Source organism: Geotrypetes seraphini, chromosome 1 (genome assembly GCF_902459505.1).
Source record: "Geotrypetes seraphini chromosome 1, aGeoSer1.1, whole genome shotgun sequence".
NCBI lineage: Eukaryota > Metazoa > Chordata > Amphibia > Gymnophiona > Dermophiidae > Geotrypetes > Geotrypetes seraphini.
In genome coordinates this window covers 21,422,607-21,443,384 of record NC_047084.1, presented here as the reverse complement: position 1 = coordinate 21,443,384, position 20,778 = coordinate 21,422,607, and the positions used below count along the sequence as shown (strand labels likewise).

Sequence of the window (20,778 nt, the reverse complement as noted above, 5' to 3'; positions counted from 1 at the left end):
ACAATGTTGACCATTGAACTCTAAAAACTCTTCCCATTTAGTTATCAAGTAGGATTTAAAATGATCATCCAGAAACAAGTAGCTAGGAAAATGCCAATGTGCTGGGCCTCGCAGACCAGTGCCCACATTCACATCTATCCAGATCAACGCATGGTCTGATATTACTGCGGGGCCAATGACCGCAGAATCAACATTAAGAAAGGCCTGGCTTGTAGCAAGAATGTAATCCATTCTGGAAAGAGTTCCATGGGCACGCGATCTATGCGTATAGTCCCTTTCTGTTGTGTGTAATAAGCGCCATGGATCTACCAAATCCAATGTAGCACAAAGATAGGGAATACCTCGTGTCTGCCCTCCCCCTATGGACTGCCCCGGAGAGGAGCGGTCGCAATTTGGGTCCATTACCTGATTATAGTCGCCTGCAAGAAACATTGGGTAAGTTACCCACTCTAACAAAAGGGCTATAATGCGTTCAAAACAGGAGTGATCATAAGTATTGGGAGCGTACACATTGAAAAGATAAAACGAGTATGCACCCACCGTCAAGTTAAGCAACAAATATCTTCCCTGTGGGTCACTTTCCACAACTCGGTTTGTATAGGGCAAAGATTTACGTATTAATATTGCCTTTTCTCTCCAGAAATGGGCCATATCGCCTTAACCCCGCTACTGAAAAAACCCGACCTCAACCCTTCCGCTACATCCAGCTATCGCCCAATAGCAAATATCCCCCTCCTAACCAAGATGCTCGAGTCCATCATATCGACCCAACTCTCATCCTACCTAGAGAAATTCTCCATTCTCCTACCCTACCAATATGGCTTTCGCCCCAATTTCAGCACCGAATCCCTTCTGACCTCCCTAATCTCCAAGGTCCAACAACTTCACTCCCGCAACAAGTTCGCCGTCCTCCTACAATTTGACCTCTCTGCCGCTTTCGACGTTGTTCACCACGACATTCTACTCTACCAACTCTCCGAGATTGGCATCACCTCTACAGTCCTTGATTGGTTCTCAAAATTCCTTCGTTCCCGTTCCTACACTGTCAACAAGAATGGCACCTCATCCTCCCCCTGGATACCAATCTGTGGAGTCCTGCAAGGTTCACCTTTATCCCCTATCCTTTTTAACATCTATATGTCCTCCCTAAAACTCCAGCTATCCTCCCTTGAAACAATTTACACCTATGCTGACGACATCCTTGTCCTTCTGGAGACAGACTCGAACCTCAATGATCTCTCAGAGAACATATCCTCCTGTATCTCGAACCTGCAATCTTGGGCCCACACCGTCCAAATGAAATTGAATGAATCCGAGACAAAACTTCTTTGGCTTGGCCCAAAATTAGTCCAGCTACCCACCTCAATCCCACTGTCCTCCGGCTCCACCCTGCAGCTCGAATTCTCCAGCAAGGTCCTAGGTGTCACCATTGACTCTACACTGTCCTTCAACGACCACCTCAACTCCCTGGTAAAAAAATGCTATTTCAGCCTTCATATGCTGAGGACAGTAAGATCCTGTTTCCATCAAAAACATTTCGCTGTTCTCGTCCAATCCATCATCCTCTTCAGACTGGACTATTGCAATTTCATCTTCATATGCCTAACGAAGAAAAACCTCCACAGACTCCAGCGGATCCAAAATGCCGTGGCCAAGCTTATCTTTGCAAAAAGTAAATTCGATCACGTCTCACCACTCCTTTCCAAGCTTCACTGGCTTCCGATAATTTCCAGAGTCCACTTCAAATGCATCTGCCTAACTTTCAAGATCCTCCACGGCATCCTTCCTCCATTAATCCCACTGTCCTGGAATTCCCCGAATCTTAGTACCACCAGACCTACCCAAAAATCAAAACTATCCTTCCCCTCATTAAAAGGCATTTCCCACCCAGGAAAACTGGGGACTTCCCTCCTCTTCAGATTCACCGAGCTCTGGAATAACCTTACCTCCCCTCTTCGGAACCTGAGTGCTCTCCAACCCTTCCGCAAACATCTTAAAACCTGGCTTTTCTCAAAAACTTAATCACTCCCTCCTCATCTGACATCCCAGCTCTTTAACATTCCTCTTTCCTCCGATCTTCATCTAACCCCTTTCTTTGTAGTTCCTTTCTCTTCACAATCCCTGTAAACCGTGCCGAGCTCTATGACCATGGAGATGGCGCGGTATACAAACCTAAGATTTAGTTTAGTTTACCCCAGCTCGTTTCTGTGGGGAAGAGGCTGCATAAACAGCACCTACCCAGGATCTCCCCAATTTAGAATGTTCTAAGTCCGTCAAACAGGTCTCTTGCATGCAGACTATATCTGCCTTATGACGTTTCAACTGATTCAGTATTTTAGTTCTTTTGATTGGGGAAGTAATACCTTATACATTCCAAGATATAATTCTCAATGAAGTAGTCATAGCCTACTAGGGGTATGAAAAGACTTGACAGACAGAAGGAAGTGCAATGAGGTCAAACCGTCTCAGGTTCCCAGCCTAACCTATGACAGCAAAGATATGATTAGAGCCAACCAACTTGCAAGCGGTCTGGCAATTAGTGAATTTGGTCCAAGGGCTCCATCAACCACAGAAAATGAGGCGCTGTCGACAGTCTTAGCACCTAATACCATATGTATATACTAGTCTTATAGCCCGTTACATTAACGGGTGCTAGAATATGTGTGTGTGTCTCTCTTTATTTCTTTCTCTCTCTCTCCTTAGCTGCTTTCTTTCTTTCTGTCTTTCTTTTTCCTTGGCTGTCCATCACCACCCCTTGCCTGCTCCCCCTGTCCATTCTCCCTTCCTTTTACCTCTTCTGTGTTCACCACCACCCCTTCACAGGTCTCCTTATGCAGCAGCAGCCCTTCTCCCTTTGTTTTACCTCCCCCGTGTCCAGCAGCACCTTCCTTCTCCCCCTGTCCAACATTAGGCCTCCGTTCATTTTTCTTCACCCCCCCTGTCCATCAGCACCTCTTTCCTTCTCCCCCTATCCAGCAGTAGGCGTCCCTTCCTTTTTCTCCCCCCCTCCTCCTTCTTATCCCTATGATACACTTACCTTGCTCTGCCCGTGATCAGAGGCTCCCGACAGCCGCCCAGTTGCACCCATTGGAAAAGTTCCCTCTGCGGCATCCCGCACCCCTCCTGACGCGACTCCCGCTGTCCCGCACCTGCCCCTGTGTCTTTCTTCTTGTCTTTCTGTGTCCCTTCCTCCCTCTGTCTGTCTTTCCAAAGCAGCATTTCCTCCCCCCACACCAGTTCCCTGTGCCTGCATTAGCGTTTCCTCTACCCTCTTTCCCTTCCCACAGTCGCGACTACAAACGCGGGCCCGAGTCCTTTGCCGCCCCCCCCTTCCCTTCCCTTCCCGCGGGCCCGATTATACATGGCGATTCAAGCAGCGTGTCAGCACTCTTCACACGCTGCTTCGGGCCCTTCTACTGCCCTGATTTGCTCCGGACGTGGCAGAGTAAATCAGGGCAGTAGAAGGGCCCGAAGCAGCGTGTGAAGAGTGCTGCTTGAATCGCCAGTCGGGCCCGCGGTAAGGGAAGAGGGGGAGGGCGGCAAATGAGTCGGGTCCCGGACAGCGGAAAGTTGCTGGGCTCCTCGGTGTGGCCGCAATCCCTGTCCTCCCAGACCCCCCCCCCCCCCCCCTGGAGGAACGGAGATCGATTTGCCGCCATTTTGAAGATCATTCTGCCCTGCTCCTTGCCTTAGTATATTTTTAATTGAAAGACACGGTGGCGGCGGCTCCTCTCAAGATCCCCGACTGCATTGGACTTCCGACGCAGGTGGGGATCCTGAGAGGAGCCGCTGCCTGGTCTTTCAACTTAAAAATATAGTAAGGCAAGGAGCAGGGCAGAGCGAAGAACATTGATTCCCATAAGATCATCCGCCTCGGGGGAGACAGCCGCCGCGTCAGACATCAGCCTCTGGGGAGGAGAGAGGACTTCAGGCAAGGAGCAGGGCAGATCAAAAAACAGCACGGGCCGACAGCCGCCGTGTCCGACATCTGTCTCGGGGGAGGAGAGAGAGTGTTTCGGGCGCATCTAGAGATGCTGTACATCTCACGGAAAACGGACGCATGCGATGGAACTGCGCATGCGCGGCCTAGCGTTTTATTATATTAGATACCCAGATATTTTGTCCACAGCCGGCAATTGTCAATCGTGGTCTTTTTTTTGTGAAAAATTGAAGTGAGCCGGAACTCCTTAAAAGAAATGGAAGATCATTCCAAAGTTGAGAAAACTTAAAGATCAGAGATTGACTAAAAATCTTGACTCCTTTAATCCCTTGAGTTCCTGCAGCAACCTTGTGAGACTCGGAAGCTATATGTTGGACCACACAAAAGCATGTGTGCTAGAGAAGAATATTGCTGATATTCAGATAAATTATAGCCTTGTCCCTGAAACAGCCATTGCTCCTCTATCATTTATGTGGCTAAATTTTATGTGGCCAGCTAATTATCCATGTAAATTATATCTGCTTGCCAGCATCAAAATAACATTAATGCCATTGATTTATCAACAAACTTCAAAGATAACGGCATGAATTACTTTGCATATTGACCAGCCTATATTTTTGTCCATTTAAATTCCATGTGACCAGTGCTGTGACATTAGTTACACATTAAATCTAATGCTTTTGTTATGTGCCTATTTCATAGAACAATTTGTCATACAACGCTCCCTAAAAGTAAACAAAATTAAAGTAGCCATTATTCTTTAGAAGGAGTGAAGCAAAAGTAAAATACATAAGGAGTTGGTCTATAATCTTTCTGCATGGAATGCAAGGTCAGAACTAGTCAGTGTTAATAATGCCAACAAGAGAGTTTATCTGTACATCAGAAGAAAATAATTTAATATTTTGTGAATGACTTTTCCTGTTTCTTTTAAATCTGGTTTCAAAAATCAGAAAACATTTTGACTATTTGATTCAGACTTGCTCTTTTCATATCCTAGGATGATGATTACCTGTTGTTATAGTGCTTTTGGACATATTACTGTGCAATCATTAAATCCCTGCCTTAAATAGCTTATAAGCTAATTTTCTATTTGAGACAACAAGAGAGAAAGTAACTTGCCCAAGGGTAGAGCATAGAAGAAGCAGGATTTGAGCCTATTGTGCTATCACTAGCTATACCTCCTCAGTCTGCTCATTTGTTGCGAGTCTGTGACTGGCATACTTTTTCAAGATACAGAGCTTGGACCCTGCTCTTAGATATGAATAGTTGCTTTCTTGAATTGAAACAGGTTGATTTTGATTTTTTATCATTCAGGAGCTGGAGATATTAAGAAATGAACTGGAAGCATCTCAAAGGCAACTTGAAACAAAGGATGAAGCACTTAAGATTCTGCAAAACATGGTGAGAATCGTGGAGTGGCCATGGGGATTATGTTCCTAAAAACTGACTGGGTGGGATTCCTTGTGTCAGGCACCCAGACATTGGGGGTGACGAGGTCTATCCTTTTTTTTTTTTTTTCCTAATATATATCTATCTTTATTTATACAGATAGGGAAAATATTTGAGTACCTGATTGTAAAACTGCTTAGATAAAACCTTGATAGGCGGTATATAAACACCTAATAAACTTGAAATTTGATATCTGCAAGAATATAACACAGGAAGTACCACATTTTCATACATATAAGCAATGTGTTACAAATCAAAGTATACAATAAGTTTCTTTTCTCCCTGAATTATTTCCAGCTTCTCCCTGTACTGCAGAATTTACTAATATTTTTGGGCTGTGACACTGCTGGTTTCCCAGTAACCCAGCCAAATATTTCCAACAAGAGTCGTAACTCAAAAGTGGTCATGACCCACATTTTGGGAAGTCCTGCTCTATAGCATATCTGTTCATGGTGTGACATTAGAGACTGTCATGCTACAGTTATGCTACAAAATGGACTGACATGGACATTATTGTACTGCTGTTTTCTTAGGTTTGATTGCATTTATCAGCCAGCTGCCAGAAGGATGCTGGACTGTATAAAGAGAGGTGTAGTCAGTAGAAGGAAGAAGGTGTTGATGCCCCTGTACAGGTCATTGGTAAGGCCCCACTTGGAGTATTGTGTTCAGTTTTGGAGACCGTATCTGGCGAAGGACGTAAGAAGACTTAAGGCGGTCCAGAGGAGGGCGACGAAAATGATAGGAGGCTTGCACCAGAAGACGTTTGAGGAGAGACTGGAAGCCCTGAATATGTATACCCTAGAGGAAAGGAGAGACAGGGGAGATATGATTCAGACGTTCAAATACTTGAAGGGTATTAACGTAGAACAAAATCTTTTCCAGAGAAAGGAAAATGGTAAAACCAGAGGACATAATTTGAGGTTGAGGGGTGGTAGATTCAGGGGCAATGTTAGGAAATTCTACTTTACGGAGAGGGTAGTGGATGCCTGGAATGCGCTCCCGAGAGAGGTGGTGGAGAGTAAAACTGTGACTGAGTTCAAAGAAGCGTGGGATGAACACAGAGGATTTAGAATCAGAAAATAAGATTAAATATTTAACTAAGGCCAGTACTGGGCAGACTTGCACAGTCTGTGTCTGTATATGGCCGTTTGGTGGAGGATGGGCTGGGGAGGGCTTCAATGGCTGGGAGGGTGTAGATGGGCTGGAATAAGTCTTAACAGAGATTTCGGCAGTTGGAACCCAAGCACAGTACCGGGTAAAGCTTTGGATGCTTGCCCAGAAATAGCTAAGAAGAAAAAATTATAAAAAATTTAAATTGAATCAGGTTGGGCAGACTGGATGGACCATTCGGGTCTTTATCTGCCGTCATCTACTATGTTACTATGTATTGCATGAACACCCCTTTCTTTCTTACTTTACTTCCCTTAATTATCTCGCCTCTGGTTTGCAGGCGGACAGCATGCCCAATAGAAGGCCCAAGCTCCTTTGTCTCTGTATGGTGCAGGGACTTCACTTGCAGTACTCCTAATATGCTTCTCAAGGATAAGGATTTGGTGGTTACCACTTTAGCATAATTTCGCCTTCTCCCAACTGCTACTCATTTAATAGCCTGGTTTTATGATATCAGCTGTATTCATTCACCCTGCTCTTTGATAGATATGCTATATTCCCACATATTTTATAGTTATGTGAGAACAGTGAGATTATGCTCATTATTGTGCTGCTATTTTCTTAGGTTTGATTGCATTTATCAGCCAGTTTTTCTATATTTTTATAGGCAGTATTTGATAAAGCTACAACTCATACAAAGGTTATGCTCCAAAAATTAGAGGAACAAAAGAGAGCTTTGGAAAAGGTAAGAATTCTGTCATAATCTGTTGAATATGTGGTCCTCTGGTCTTTCTAGAGCACGGGCTTTCAATCCAGTCTTTGGGACACATCAAGCCAGTTTGGTATTCATTGTTGATATCTTAAAACTGGTTTGGTGTGTCCAAGACATCCTGGACAGAACTTAGACATTTTGGGCTAGACCTCTTTTGAAAGCATCTAAGTGCTAAAAAAAGTACCTAACTGACCAGATGACCACTGGAGGGATTAAGTAATGAACCTCTACACTCTGCCAGTGGTTACCAACCCCCTCTCACCCACCAACAAACTGAATAAAACAGTACATACATGTCTGGAACAGCAGCTTCTAGTATGGGAAATCCTAGTAGAGCATCACAAAGGTGTCTTAAGTAGTCAGATGGGTGAGTTAGTGAACCATAGAAAGGAGGAGCCAGACCCATAAGGCACTCTAACCACTACATCTATGGTGTTAATTATGAGCCCATCAAAACCCTACTATTCTGCCATATACAGTAGGTGCCACCTGCAGCCTTAGGGGTTATTGCGGTGGTAGACAGGTGGGTATAGGTTTTGGGTGACTTTGGAAGGGCTCATCATAAATTATAAGGGATATGTGATGAAATGTATATCTAATATCCAAAACATAATTGGCTAACACCCTTGTTCCCTTTGGTGAGAATGTTTGGACTTTGCTAAATATTAGAAAAAGTCAATATAATGAACATCAGCATGGGCACAACTCACTGTGTGGGAGTGAAATGTAGGCCCGGGCAGTAATTCATAGATGACCAGCACCAGACAATAAGTCTAAATAAGAACTGCCCCATACATCATATACCGTAGTCCAGTCTTGTGAAATTGATTAATCCAAAACACTGTGTAAGTCTTAAACAAACATTCAAACCCATAATAGTATGTCCCATATTACCTGACTTTGAAGCAGCTGGATTAAGAATGAAGGGAATGGACACATTTTAGTTCTTATAGATTTTTCTGGCCACCAGGAGACCAGATTCTTCAGGTGATTTGCCTGATGAAATTACCACCTCTGTGGCTGTATTATTCTGCTGGCTACAGAGAAACCCCCATTACAGGTAAATAGCTTCACTTGTTGAGGTAATTTGTGTATTTTCTTTTCCTTGTAGGAAATAAATGCTTTGCAGTGGGAAATTGAATTTGAACAGGATAAATGTAAAAATCTTGATGAGTCATGGAGGGAAAAGTATGACCGGTATGTAAACTCATTTATAAGCAACCAATGAAAAAAATGGCATCATGGCTTAAAAAGGCACTCTCAAACAACTGTCCAGTCATGTAGAGGTATTCATTGATTAATTGCAAATATCCAATGACAGAAATCCAAAAGAAATAATGCCGTTTTATATTGTGTTGTTTTTCTAAGATGCTTAAACTGAATATCCAAAATTGTTCTCGCTATTGCAGTCTCCTTTTATGATCGCCTCCCTCTGATTCTTCCCCATACAGATGCTGGAACATAATCAATTGCAAAATAGTATACAGCTTGTCTTCAAAATCATGTTTTGAAATCAGCACAGTGCTGAACAGTTGGGACTTGGAATTTATTGTGCTTATGACAGCTATGGTGTTTTCTTTTCAATCTTCAATTACCTTTATATTTATCCTAGGTATAGACTGTAATTTATATTCACATTTGGTGAAACTGATGTGTCTGTACCTTAGAAATCGTGAAAAAGCTTGTCAGTACTCTTCCTGTATATTGTCATTTCAAAACTTTGTTCCTTTCGCTGTATTAATACATCCAAAATTGAAATCTCACACTGATGGTAAGTAACCATAAATTCTGTACTATGATGATAAATTGTTGTGAGCTGTCAGAAGTATATTTAGGCCCCGCCCCCTTTTATCGAGCTGCGCTAGAGGATTTTAGCGCAGGCCAGCAAGGTAAGTGATGTGACACTCAGGAATTTTATGGGCGTCTTAGCATTTACTGCGCTAACCTTTGCTAAAATCCTCGAGCGCAGCTTGATAAACAGGGGGGGATGTTAATGAATTAAATTCGTAAGGAAAGGTTTTTTTTAAGCCGATGACAGAAAACTGAATTCGGGCTGTAAAATCAGAGCCTTGTAAGTACTAAGGTTGTTTTTTCTTTCCTTCCTTCCTATAATGTAATCGGTGGCTTGGGTCTTAAAATTTAAAAAGAATCCGTGGTGTCAAATGAATAATTTATATTGGTAGTTGTGAAGGTATAATCTTCATTCCTACCCTTTTTTTTTTTTTGGTAGTTGCCTTAGTATAGTATTTGTACCAGTGTTTTCCAGATTTGAAGCTTGTGTGTATAAGTCCTTTTCCCTGCCATCCTCTAAAAAGGGGAGTAAGACGGATAGCAGTGATGATATTCTTGCTTTAATGAGGTTTTAAAACATGAAAAATCTCTTTTAATGAGCCCTAAAGAACAAAGACAAAATTACCTCCTTTGATCTTAGTAAACATAAGAACATAAGAAGTTGCCTCCGCTGGGTCAGACACGAGGTCCATCGTGCCCAGCAGTCCGCACCCGCGGCGGCCCATCAGGCCCATGACCTGTAATGTGATCCTTCTCTGATCCCTTTTATCCTTCTATCTATACTCTGTCTAAAACCTATCTTTACCCCTATTTGTATCCTTCAATCCCCCTATCGTTCAGGAATTTATCCAAACCTTCCTTGAACCCCCGTAGTGTACTCTGTCCTATCACAACCTCCGGAAGCGCATTCCAGGTGTCCACCACCCTCTGTGTAAAGAAGAACTTCCTAGCATTGGTTCTAAAATTGTCCCCCTTCAGCTTCTCTGAGTGCCCCTTGGTGCTTGTGGTTCCCAATAATTTGAAGAATCTGTCCCTTTCCACCCTCTCTATGCCCTTCATGATCTTGAAAGTCTCTATCATGTCTCCTCTGAGTCTCCTCTTTTCAAGGTAGAAGAGCCCCAGCCTTCCCAACCTGTCTGTGTATGAAAGGTTTTCCATACCTGTTATCATTTTCGTCGCTCTTCTCTGGACCCTTTCAAGTATCGCCATGTCCTTCTTGAGGTACGGTGACCAGTACTGGACACAGTACTCCAGATGCGGACGAACCATCGCACGATACAGTGGCATGATGACTTCCTTCTTCCTGGTCGTAATGCCCTTCTTAATAATACCCAACATTCTGTTTGCTTTCTTGGAGGCCGCTGCACATTGTGCCGTTGGTTTCATTGTAGTATCTACCAGTACACCCAAGTCTTTTTCAAGATTACTATCCCCTAGCACTGACCCCCCCCATTTTGTAGCTGAACATCAGGTTTTTTTTTTCCTAAATGCATGACCTTGCATTTCTCTATATTAAAACGCATTTGCCATTTGCTTGCCCACTCCTCCAGTTTGTTTAGGTCCCTTTGTAGGTCTTCACATTCTTCCGTGGTTCTAACCCTGCTGCAGAGTTTGGTGTCATCCGCAAATTTTATAACTTCACACTTCGTCCCTGCTTCTAGGCCAGATTCACCTTGTGACTGGGTTAAGTCCCCCAGCAATGAGGAAACAATAATAATAATAACAACAATTTTTTAATATACTGCAGGTTTACAATGATTAAAGATGTTACAGATTGAGTGGAATCAACAAAGTATAGACTTGGTGATTGACCAGACCACAGAAAAAAGGTGCACAAAATTCTGTATGGTTGGAGGAAGAAAAGCTTAACAACAAACTTTAGGAAGAAAAATGATTGTTTTTATTGTTCAAAACCACAAAAGAATTCAGCTTTCCCAAAACATATTTCATAGTTCAGTTTCATCAAGTCAAGGCTATTAGCACCTGACCACAACTTCATGCCTTGGGGTATTCCTCACCCCTGGATCTTCTGTCATTGGGTAAATCCAAACTTTTATAAATGTTCCCTCTTTTTAGGGTACTACCCCTGAGGCTCTTGGGCTGCTGGTTGCCTTTTCTCTTACAGCTTTATCACAGTCCCAGCCAGCCCCCCTTCAGGGCCAAAACAATTAGTCTCTTGACTAACTCATAACATTTTATTGCAGCTTTTCCTCCAAACAACTTCTTGCAACTTTTTACTTCAAGCACTTTCTTTCCCTGCTCAGGATTCACTCACAGCCCTTCTCTACAGACTGTGTGGGAACAAGCCACTCTTATACCAAAGATTTTCTGGTCCCCCCATACTGTTCCCTGGAATCCCCCCAGCGAGCAGTAGCTCGGGGACTATGTGGCTATTTTGTTAGGAAAGGTTCCATTCCAGAGGACTGCTGCCCATCCCCCCCTTACCCCTGCTTAACTTTAGGTCACAACTCCATTCCTTCTTCAGGTAAACTTAAATCCTCTTAACATACACTTATTTCCCATCCTGTATCATTGGGATTATAATTACATTCACTCATTATCACGGACTCCCCAGCTTGGCTTTTCACCTCCCACCATCCTCCTTCTTGGGAACTACTGGTGTAGTCAGGATAAGCTTCAGCTTCCCCCCTGTGGAAAAACTCCCTTCTTATCCCCACAGGTTCAGGGAAATCGACACCATGGCTACCTGATTGCTGTTGCTTTTCTTGTCCTATCCTGCCCTGTGCAGAGTTATTCTTTCCCTTGTTTGGGAAGACCTGGAGTCCTGAGGTATGTGCCGTTCTGTGATTACCTTTCAAGAGTCAGCTGTAGCTAATTTATTCACCAGCATCTTTCTCTGCAGAGGCTTCTGTGACTGCACTCCCCCCAGCCCAGCTCCTCCCCCTTCTGTATTGATTCTTTGTTTCACAGGAAGGAATAAGGGCTAAATTGTGGTTTAGGGGCCTGCCCAACCTGATTTCCTGCTGAGTTTGACACCTTTGTTTCAAGATGTGTCAGCCTCACAATACTACTTTTAAAAGTGATAGGGATCTGCCATTCACAACATCTAACAACTTGCTGTGACTGGACAATCTGATTATTTTGTTGGACTCTTCCCTTTCCTTTCAAAGGGCTAGATTCACAAAGCAAACTGATCGTGTACCGAACCCCTATGCGACCCAATTTTACTCTGGCATGATTCACTTACCTCTCTGCCGATCTGATTTGCGCATGCAAATGAGGGGAATAGCATGCAAAGTAGGAGGGACGTGATTCACTAAACAAATTTTGCAAACCGAAAGGGCTGGCCGATCAACACAAGAAGCGACTGCTGGGGACCAGTCACAAACGTCCTTTCTGACTCTCCAGCTCCATTGCCACCTTGCTCTCTGCACGCCCTCGCTGCCTTTACTCTACAGAAGCCCTGGAGCCAGATTTGGGGGAGAGCAGTGGCTGTAGGCTGCATTGTTTAGCTCCTCTCGCCACCCTGTTTTCTGCCTTTCAGCCTCGCCACCCTGACTCCTCTTGCCACCCTGCTTTCTGCCCCAAATCCAAACTCCCCCTGCTCTCTGCTGCCCAGACTGATCTCTGCTGCCCCGACTCTCCTGATCTCTGCCTCCTTCCCCGCAGTGTGAGCCCGCATGTTTAAAGTGGGGCTGCACTAATCAGTGCAGCCCTGCTTTAAACCTCCAGGCTCACACTCTGGGGAAGGAGGCAGAGAGCAGGAGAGTCAGAGCCAGTGAGTTTGAGGCTGCTGCTGCCGGGGATCGCCCTTCAAGCCAAATTTTGATAGCAGGAGAATCGGGCCCCCCGCTCCCCCCCAAAAAAGGAACAGAAACGAACGCATGCGCAGACCATCTACAGAGAAAGCAGATGGTCTGCGCATGCGTCAGGATCGCACACTTACGATCCGTGTCGGTGGATGGGGGTGTTCCTCCTATCGCCCCCCATTAGAATATTGTTGGTTTCTAAATCCATCGGACCTGCCCGGATCAGTCACAATCTGGCAGGTTAGTGACTCTAGCCCAAAGTCAGGTAAATCATCTTTTAAAAAAATGTTTCTTTAGTCTTCGAATGTTACGGAGGGTGTGTCAGCTATTCTCTAAGCAACGTTTTGCTATATTGGTTCAAGCCATCATTTTGGCTCAGTTAGATCATTGCAATTCTATTTACATTTCCTTGAGTAAAGGAAATATCAACCGGTTGATTCAGAATATGGCGGTCAAATTGATTTTTGGAAAAAGAAAATTTGATCATGTATTTCCATTACTGAGAAATCTTCCCTGGCACCCTGTTCATCTTAGAAGTTGATTTAAATGTGCTTGTATGATATCCTTTTTATTGTATTGTTTTTAGGCATTATGTATGTGGATATACTGTAAACCGCCTAGGAACTATACTATATAGAAATTTAAAAAATAAATATATTCAAAATTATCCATGGTCTATTTTTGCTTATAGTTCCTCTAACATGAAATTCTCTTCGGTCTTTTGTTTCAAGGATTTCTCAGAAGTACAAACTTTCATTTCCTTCAATGAAAGGGATAAAGCTTGTTGGTAATATCTCTTGCTCCTTTTCATATGGGTTTACAACAATTTGAAATGAAATTCCTAGTTATATTAGAACTCTTTTCTCTTTCCAGATTTTTCATAAATCAATGAAAACAATGCTATTTCAACAGTTTTTTGGAAATGTTTCATTTTTATTAAAATTTGATGCAAATGCTTATACTATTTCAAAGCGAACTACAAATCTACTAAAATCAGGATTTACAAATAACATTTAATTACAATGACATTTAAGAACAGACCTACAGACTACATGGAAAGGGAGTTGAACTACAGTTATTTTATAGGAAAGTAACATTAAAGGCTCATACACTAGGATAGGGGTAAAAGGAAAATCTGTTTGCTGAAAGCAAAGTCTGTTGAGATGCTGTTTGGCAAATATGAAATCTAATTATCAAATGCGTATCTAAATAGAAAAGTTTTCAAAGAGCTTTTAAATCTATCTAATGCCGCTTCTTCTCTTATATATCCTGGAAGTGAGTTCCATAACTGTGGTGCAGTTACTGAGAAGATTTCTGTCTGTCTTGTGCCAATATACTTTGGGATAGAAAGGAGATTTTGATCTGATGAACGTAGAGTTCTTGATGGAATGTGAGGAATCAGTAATCTGTCAAGAAATGTTGAGAGTTAAATTAACCTGGTGAATCTTAAATGACAGTAATGCAATTTTGTAAGAGGTATGGTGTGGTATTGGTAGCCAATGAGCGTTTTTTAGCAGAGGTGTCACATGGTCATATTTTTTTGAGTTGGTTATGATTTTTATTGCGGTATTTTGAATTAGTTGTAATCTTCTTATTTGTTTTTGAGTAATGCCTTTTAACAGTGAATTACAATAATCCAGTTTTGCAATGACAAAAGAATGTATAAGGATGTTAAATGCTGGGGGTTCCAAAACTTTTGCCAAAGACCTAATCATACGTAATTTAACTGTTTGACTGATGTGTTCTTGATAGGTAAGTTTATGGTCTAATATAATCCCTAGAATGGTACTAAGGTGTATTAATTGTCTTTTGTTTAGTAATTCACATGTTAGTTAAACTGTTTATTGAAATCTTATGTAAATTGAGTCGAGCTCCTACTTCAGGAGAAGATACGGTACATAAATTTAAGGCTTAGATTAGATTAGAGCAGGGGTAGGGAACTCCGGTCCTCGAAAGCCGTATTCCAGTCGGGTCTTCAGGATTTCCCCAATGAATATGCATTGAAAGCAGTGCATGCAAATAGATCTAATGCATATTCATTGGGGAAATCCTGAAAACCCAACTGGAATACGGCTCTCGAGGACCGGAGTTCCCTACCCCTGGATTAGAGTAATATTTTCTGTGCAGATGAATGGTTTGTTTAAGTGATGAAAAGCTAAATTATAACTGATAATGCGTACCTAAAATAGTTTTTAAAAAATATTAAAACTGTGATTGTTATTAAAATAATCTAATCTGAATTTCTATATCACACTTATCCAGTACAGGTTCAAGGCGATTTTAAGAGGCCCATAAGGATATATAAGAAATACCGTGTTTCCCCGAAAATAAGACACTGGCTTATATTAATTTTGAGCCGATAAAAGGCACTAGGTCTTATTTTCGGGGATGTCTTATTTTTTTCATGTACAATGATCATCTCTCCCTTCTTCTCCTCCACCCCAATTCTTCCTATTTCCTTTTTCTCCCCCACATGTGCATCTTTCTTCCCCTTTCACACATCTCTTGTACAGTATCTTTCTATCCCTCCCATTCCTTGTGCAGCAGAACCCTTGCAGCTTCTATCCCTCCCTCCTATCCCTTGTGCAGCAGAACACTTGCAGCTTCTAACTCTCCCTTCCTCCCATCCCTCATGTAGCATCTTTCTGTCCCCCCTCCCCGGCCGTGAGCGCACCACCACCCTGCTGACTCATCTCTCCTCCCATCTGAACCGTGAGACCAAAATAAATACCTTATAACAAACTGGCAGCATCGGCAGCAATCTAGACAGGCTGCTTTGCAGCCTTCTGTCTTCCAGGCGTTCCTCTGCTGCGTTGCAGTGATCACAATATGATTGGCTTTGGCCTGGACACGGGGGCAAAACATCGATCTAGAACGTCGACCACAGCACTGAAATTCCAAAAAGGGAATTACAAAAGGATGAGACTCATGGTGGGGAACAAAGATTAAGTAGAGAATAAGCACTGTAAAAACGCTAGAGCTAGCATGGTCCCTTTTCAAGGATATGATCACCAGGTGCAAAATCTATATATACCGCATATCGCCAAGGGATCCAACAGGAAAAAGAACAAGGAACTGGTGTGGCTCACTGTAGCGGTGAAGGAAGCGATCAGAGATGAGAAGATTTTGTTTAAGGAATGGAAAAGGTCAAAAATGGACGAAAACTGGAAAAAGCACAAACAACATCAAAGCAGGTGCCACAAGGCAGTAAGAAAGGCCAAAAGAGACTATGAGAAAAAATAGTCAAGGAGGCGAAAAACTTCAAGCCATTCTTTCGATATATTAAGGGGAAATGACCTGCGAAGGAAGCGGTGGGGCCGTTGGATTACCATGGAATAAAGGGAGTGCTAATGGAGGACAAAGCCATTGCTGACAAACTGAACACATTTTTTGCATCTGTATTTACCGAAGAGGATATACACAACATACCGGAAGCCAACAGGCTATATGCAGGAAATGAGGACGGGAAACTGACAGGATTGACGGTCAGCCTAGAAGAGGTATGCAGGCAGATTGATAGGCTTAAAAATGATAAATCCCCGGGACCGGATGGCATCCATCTAAGGGTAATCAAGGAACTTTAAAGGGCTATAGCTGAACTGCTTCAACTAATAGCCAATCTGTCGATCAAATCGGGAAGGATTCCAGAAGACTGGAAAGTGGCGAATGTCACGCTGATCTTCAAGAAAGGTTCCAGGGGAGATCCTGGAAACTACAGACTGGTGAGTCTGACCTTGGTACCGGGAAAGATGGTAGAGGCGCTGATAAAGGACCGCATCATTGATCACCTTGTTGAACACATTCTGATGAGGACCAGCCAACTCGACTTCAGCAAGGGAAGATCTTGCTTGATGAACTTGCTGCATTTCTTCGAGGGAGTAAACAGGCAGATAGACAAGGGTGAGCTGGTCGACATTGTATATTTGGATTTTCAGAAGGCGTTCGACAAGGTCCCACATGAACGACTACTTCGAAAAATTGCAGGCCATGGAATCGAGGGTGAAATACTCATGTGGATTAAAAACTGGTTGGTGAATAGGAAACAGAGAAGGGGGTGGGGTAAATGGACAATACTTGAACTGGAAAAGCATCACGAGTGGAGTGCCGCAGGGTTCGGTGCTTGGACCCGTGCTCTTCAACATATTTATAAACGACTTGGAAATTGGTTAGACGAGCAAAATGATTAAATTTGCGGATGATACGAAGTTATTCAGAGTGGTGAAGATGCAAAACGATTGCAAAGACCTGCAATGTGACATAAAAACGCTTGAAAAATGGACTGCGACATGACAAATGAGGTTTAACGTGGATAACTGTAAGGTGATGCATGTCTGTAACAAAAATTTTATACACGAATACAGGATGTCTGGTGTGGTACTTGGAGAGACTCCCCAGGAAAGAGATCTGGGAGTACTGGTCGACAAGTCGACGAAGCCGTCTGCGCAATGCACGGCGGCTGCGAAAAGGGCGAACAGAATGTTAGGAATGATTAAGAAGGGGATCACGAGCAGATCGGAGAAGGTTATCATGCCGCTTTACCGGGCCATGGTATGCCCCCACCTGGAATACTGCGTCCAGACTGGTTGCCGTACATGAAGAAGGACACGGTACTACTCAAAAGGGTCCAAAGAAGAGCGATTAAAATGGTTAAGGGGCTGGAGGAGTTGTCGTACAGTGAGAGATTAGAGAAACTGGGCCTCTTCTCCCTTAAATAGAGGGGACATGATCAAAACATTTAAGATAATGAAGGGAATAGACTTAGTAGATAGACAGGTTGTTCACCCTCTCCAAGGTAGAGAGAACGAGAGGGCACTCTCAAGAGTTAAAAGGAGATAGATTCCGTACAAACGTAAGGAAGTTCTTCTTCACCCAGAGAGTGGTAGTTTGACCTAAGGGCTGCCGGGTGAGTGGACTGCTGGGCACGATGGGCCTCTGATCTGACCTAGCAGCGGCAATTCTTATGTTCTTATGTTTACTATATTTAGATCATATACTCCTTGTGTCTTTATAGGTATCAAATAGAGGGACTAGTCACAGAAGGTATAAATTTTGTTATCACTTAAATTTTGTATGGCCCTTCAGATGGCACCCGGGCAATGTACACCCAGTTGCTACTGCTCTTCGTCGGTCCAACCTTTATTAATTTTTTCATATAAGACTCAATTTTGTAATTTTTTCTTGAAATTTTTGTAAGTGTAAACTTTTTTTAAAAAGACCGTCACTTAGCTTTTAGTGATCTTGTCCTATATCTTGCATTCACCTCTCCCGACATACATGTTTCAGATTGAAACTTTTCTTCAGGGTCGAGGGAAACATTTAACGGAGTTACATCGGGCAATGTATCATTGCCCGATACATTGCCCGATGTAGCTCCATTAAATGTTTCCCTCGACCCTGAAGAAAAGTTTCAATCTGAAACATGTATGTCGGGAGAGGTGAATGTAAGATATAGGACAAGATCACTATAAGCTAAGGCTGGACCGACGAAGAGCAGTAGCAATTGGGTGTACATTGCCCGGGTGCCATCTGAAGGGCCATACAAAATTTAAGTAATACCTTCTGTGACTAGTCCCTTTATTTGATACCTATAAAGACACAAGGAGTATATGATCTGATTGAACTCAACAGTAGCTATTTAATGATTGTACTATATTTAGATAACACTTATCTTTTTCATTCAAGCCATGGTGGTAATGCAATGTGGCTCTGTAGGAATTCCTTCATGGGGAGTTGCCATGAGAGTTATTTACACATAATAACATGAGGATACCTAGAACAGGGGTGTCCAACCTTTTGGCTTCCCTGGGCTGCATTGGAAGAAAAAATATTGTCTGGGGTTGCGCAAACACTAACGCTAGCTGATGAGCAAAAAAACGGTCAAGCAGGTTCCAAATTTGCAATCACTAATATAGAAGATGTGCGTATCTAACAATAAACCTTCATTAAAGGGACACTGTGGAGAGGAACCCAAAAAAGCAGTAATACTTACCCTGACAGCAATGCTCTAAATGCGCCGCTGACAGCAGAAGCCTGGTTCTCCCATTCATTTCTATTACAGCTACGGTGAGCCTCTTCAGAGCAGGGATGCTGAAGCAGCTATCAGTGGTTCACATGGAGGATCACTCAGACAGGGTAAGTATTACAGCTTTTTTGGGTTCCTTTCCAGTTTGTCCATTTAAAATTGTTTTGGTATTTTTCACTTATTGTTTGTTTTTGTTTTTTAATTCTTTATTTGATTATTCGTTCACTTATTGTTTTTTAAAAAAATAATGTCTCCTTTAAAAACAGACATACATAACTGAGGTGCAAGCCAATTCTTCTCAGTCTTCACCCATCCAAAATGTGGAAAATCAACCACCTATCTGCCTGTCTCTTTCAGTTTATACATCTTAGCTCCAATGCCAGAAAATTTACTTTCTGCTTTTGGCTTTCCTTGAACTGGGAAGTTGTTTTTAATTACCGTACACTGCTGTGTTAACTAAACTAAACCTTAAGTTTGTATACCGCTTCCTCTCCATAAGGATAGAGCTCGGCACGGTTTACAGGTAATTCAATAAATGAGGGAAAGATATAATAAGAAATTAGAGTTTATAAAGAGGATAGATAGCTTTACATTTTAGAGAAAAGCCAGGTTTTCAGATGCTTTCGGAATAATTGGAATGAGCCTAGATTTCGCAGCGGGGCAGGAAAGTTATTCCAAAGCTCAGTGAATTTGAAAAATGACGCCTTTTAACGAGGGGAAAGATAGTTTAAGTTTTTGGGCGGATCTAGTAAATGGAACGATTGGCTGAGTAACGTTATCACGCACTCCTCAACCTACCTCAATTTTAGAAAATTGATAAAAACGAGTTTGTTCAATCGATTAAACTAAGAATTTTTATAGCACTGCAAATTCAACCATTAACCTTAAGAACTATATAGCTTTCTACTTTTTCCATTATATAAGACTGTATAGATGTCTTTGAATTGTTGACCTCTTCGCTGATTGTCCAGTGCTTCTTGTTGTAAACAGCCTCGAACTTTTCATGGCTTTGGCGGTATATAAAAATAAAATAATTATTATTAAATTATTAGTAGTAGTAGTAGTGTCGGGTCTCAAAAAATTCCAGGATAGTGGGTCCTCGCTTATCGCATATTAATTGCACGTAGCAGGGGTTCCAAAAATCAGATTGTCACTTCCATGGCCCTCCCTAGTTCACTTATAATTTATTAAGATTTGAAGAAGGTGTGAGAGCTGAGATTGGAGAGCCTTAGTGACCCTAACACCCAATAAAGTGCAAAAAAGGTCATTTATAATTAAAAAAAAGAATCTCCTGCAGCTGATTGTGATTTGTGATGGGGCAGTTCTGCAGGTGAGGGGTAGATTTTTTTTCAGTGAGATTAAGATTTTTTTTACAAATTTGTAAATAACAGCAGCCTATGAGATATTCAGTAACGCTAGAGTCATCATCGTGTTGACCCTCAGCATTTTAATGAATATCTCATTGAAAGAACTGCCCTGTCACAAATCACAATCGGCTGTCCAAACTCAGCTCTCACACCATCTTCAACTCTTAATAAATAACCCCGTCCTAAGTAATAGGCTGCACACTAGAGGCCACACACCACAGGCTGCACTTGCTCAGTAACGGCAGTCCCGAGTTAAGAATGGGTTCCATTTTTTAAACCATTCTTAAGTTGAACTTATATGTAACTCTGATCCTAGTATTCTTCCTACCTTCTCCACCTCCTTGAGGCCTTCTTGCATCCGTTTCCATCCATCCCACTGTTCCCTCTTCATCACCATATCCAGCATTACTCCATCTCATCCCCATGCATCTCTACCTCACTCTTCTCCCATCACTATGTCCAATAATTAATTCTCTCTCTCCCTATGCCCAACAATTCTCTTTCTTCACCACCCCATGTGCACCATCTTTTTCCCTCTCTGACACCTAATTCTCCCT

General features: G+C 42.5%; 1 protein-coding gene across 2 annotated transcripts in view; it reads left to right on the top strand.

The window, feature by feature from the left end:
• The window catches only part of CCDC125 (coiled-coil domain containing 125), a 62,904-nt gene that overhangs the window by 10,787 nt on the left and 31,339 nt on the right, over window positions 1-20,778 (top strand). For both annotated transcript variants that reach the window (XM_033927568.1, XM_033927645.1), the window contains exons 4-6: window positions 5,255-5,341; window positions 7,167-7,244; window positions 8,383-8,468. In XM_033927568.1, the coding sequence (XP_033783459.1) occupies window positions 5,255-5,341; window positions 7,167-7,244; window positions 8,383-8,468 (251 nt within the window). The remainder of the gene's footprint in view (window positions 1-5,254; window positions 5,342-7,166; window positions 7,245-8,382; window positions 8,469-20,778) is intronic.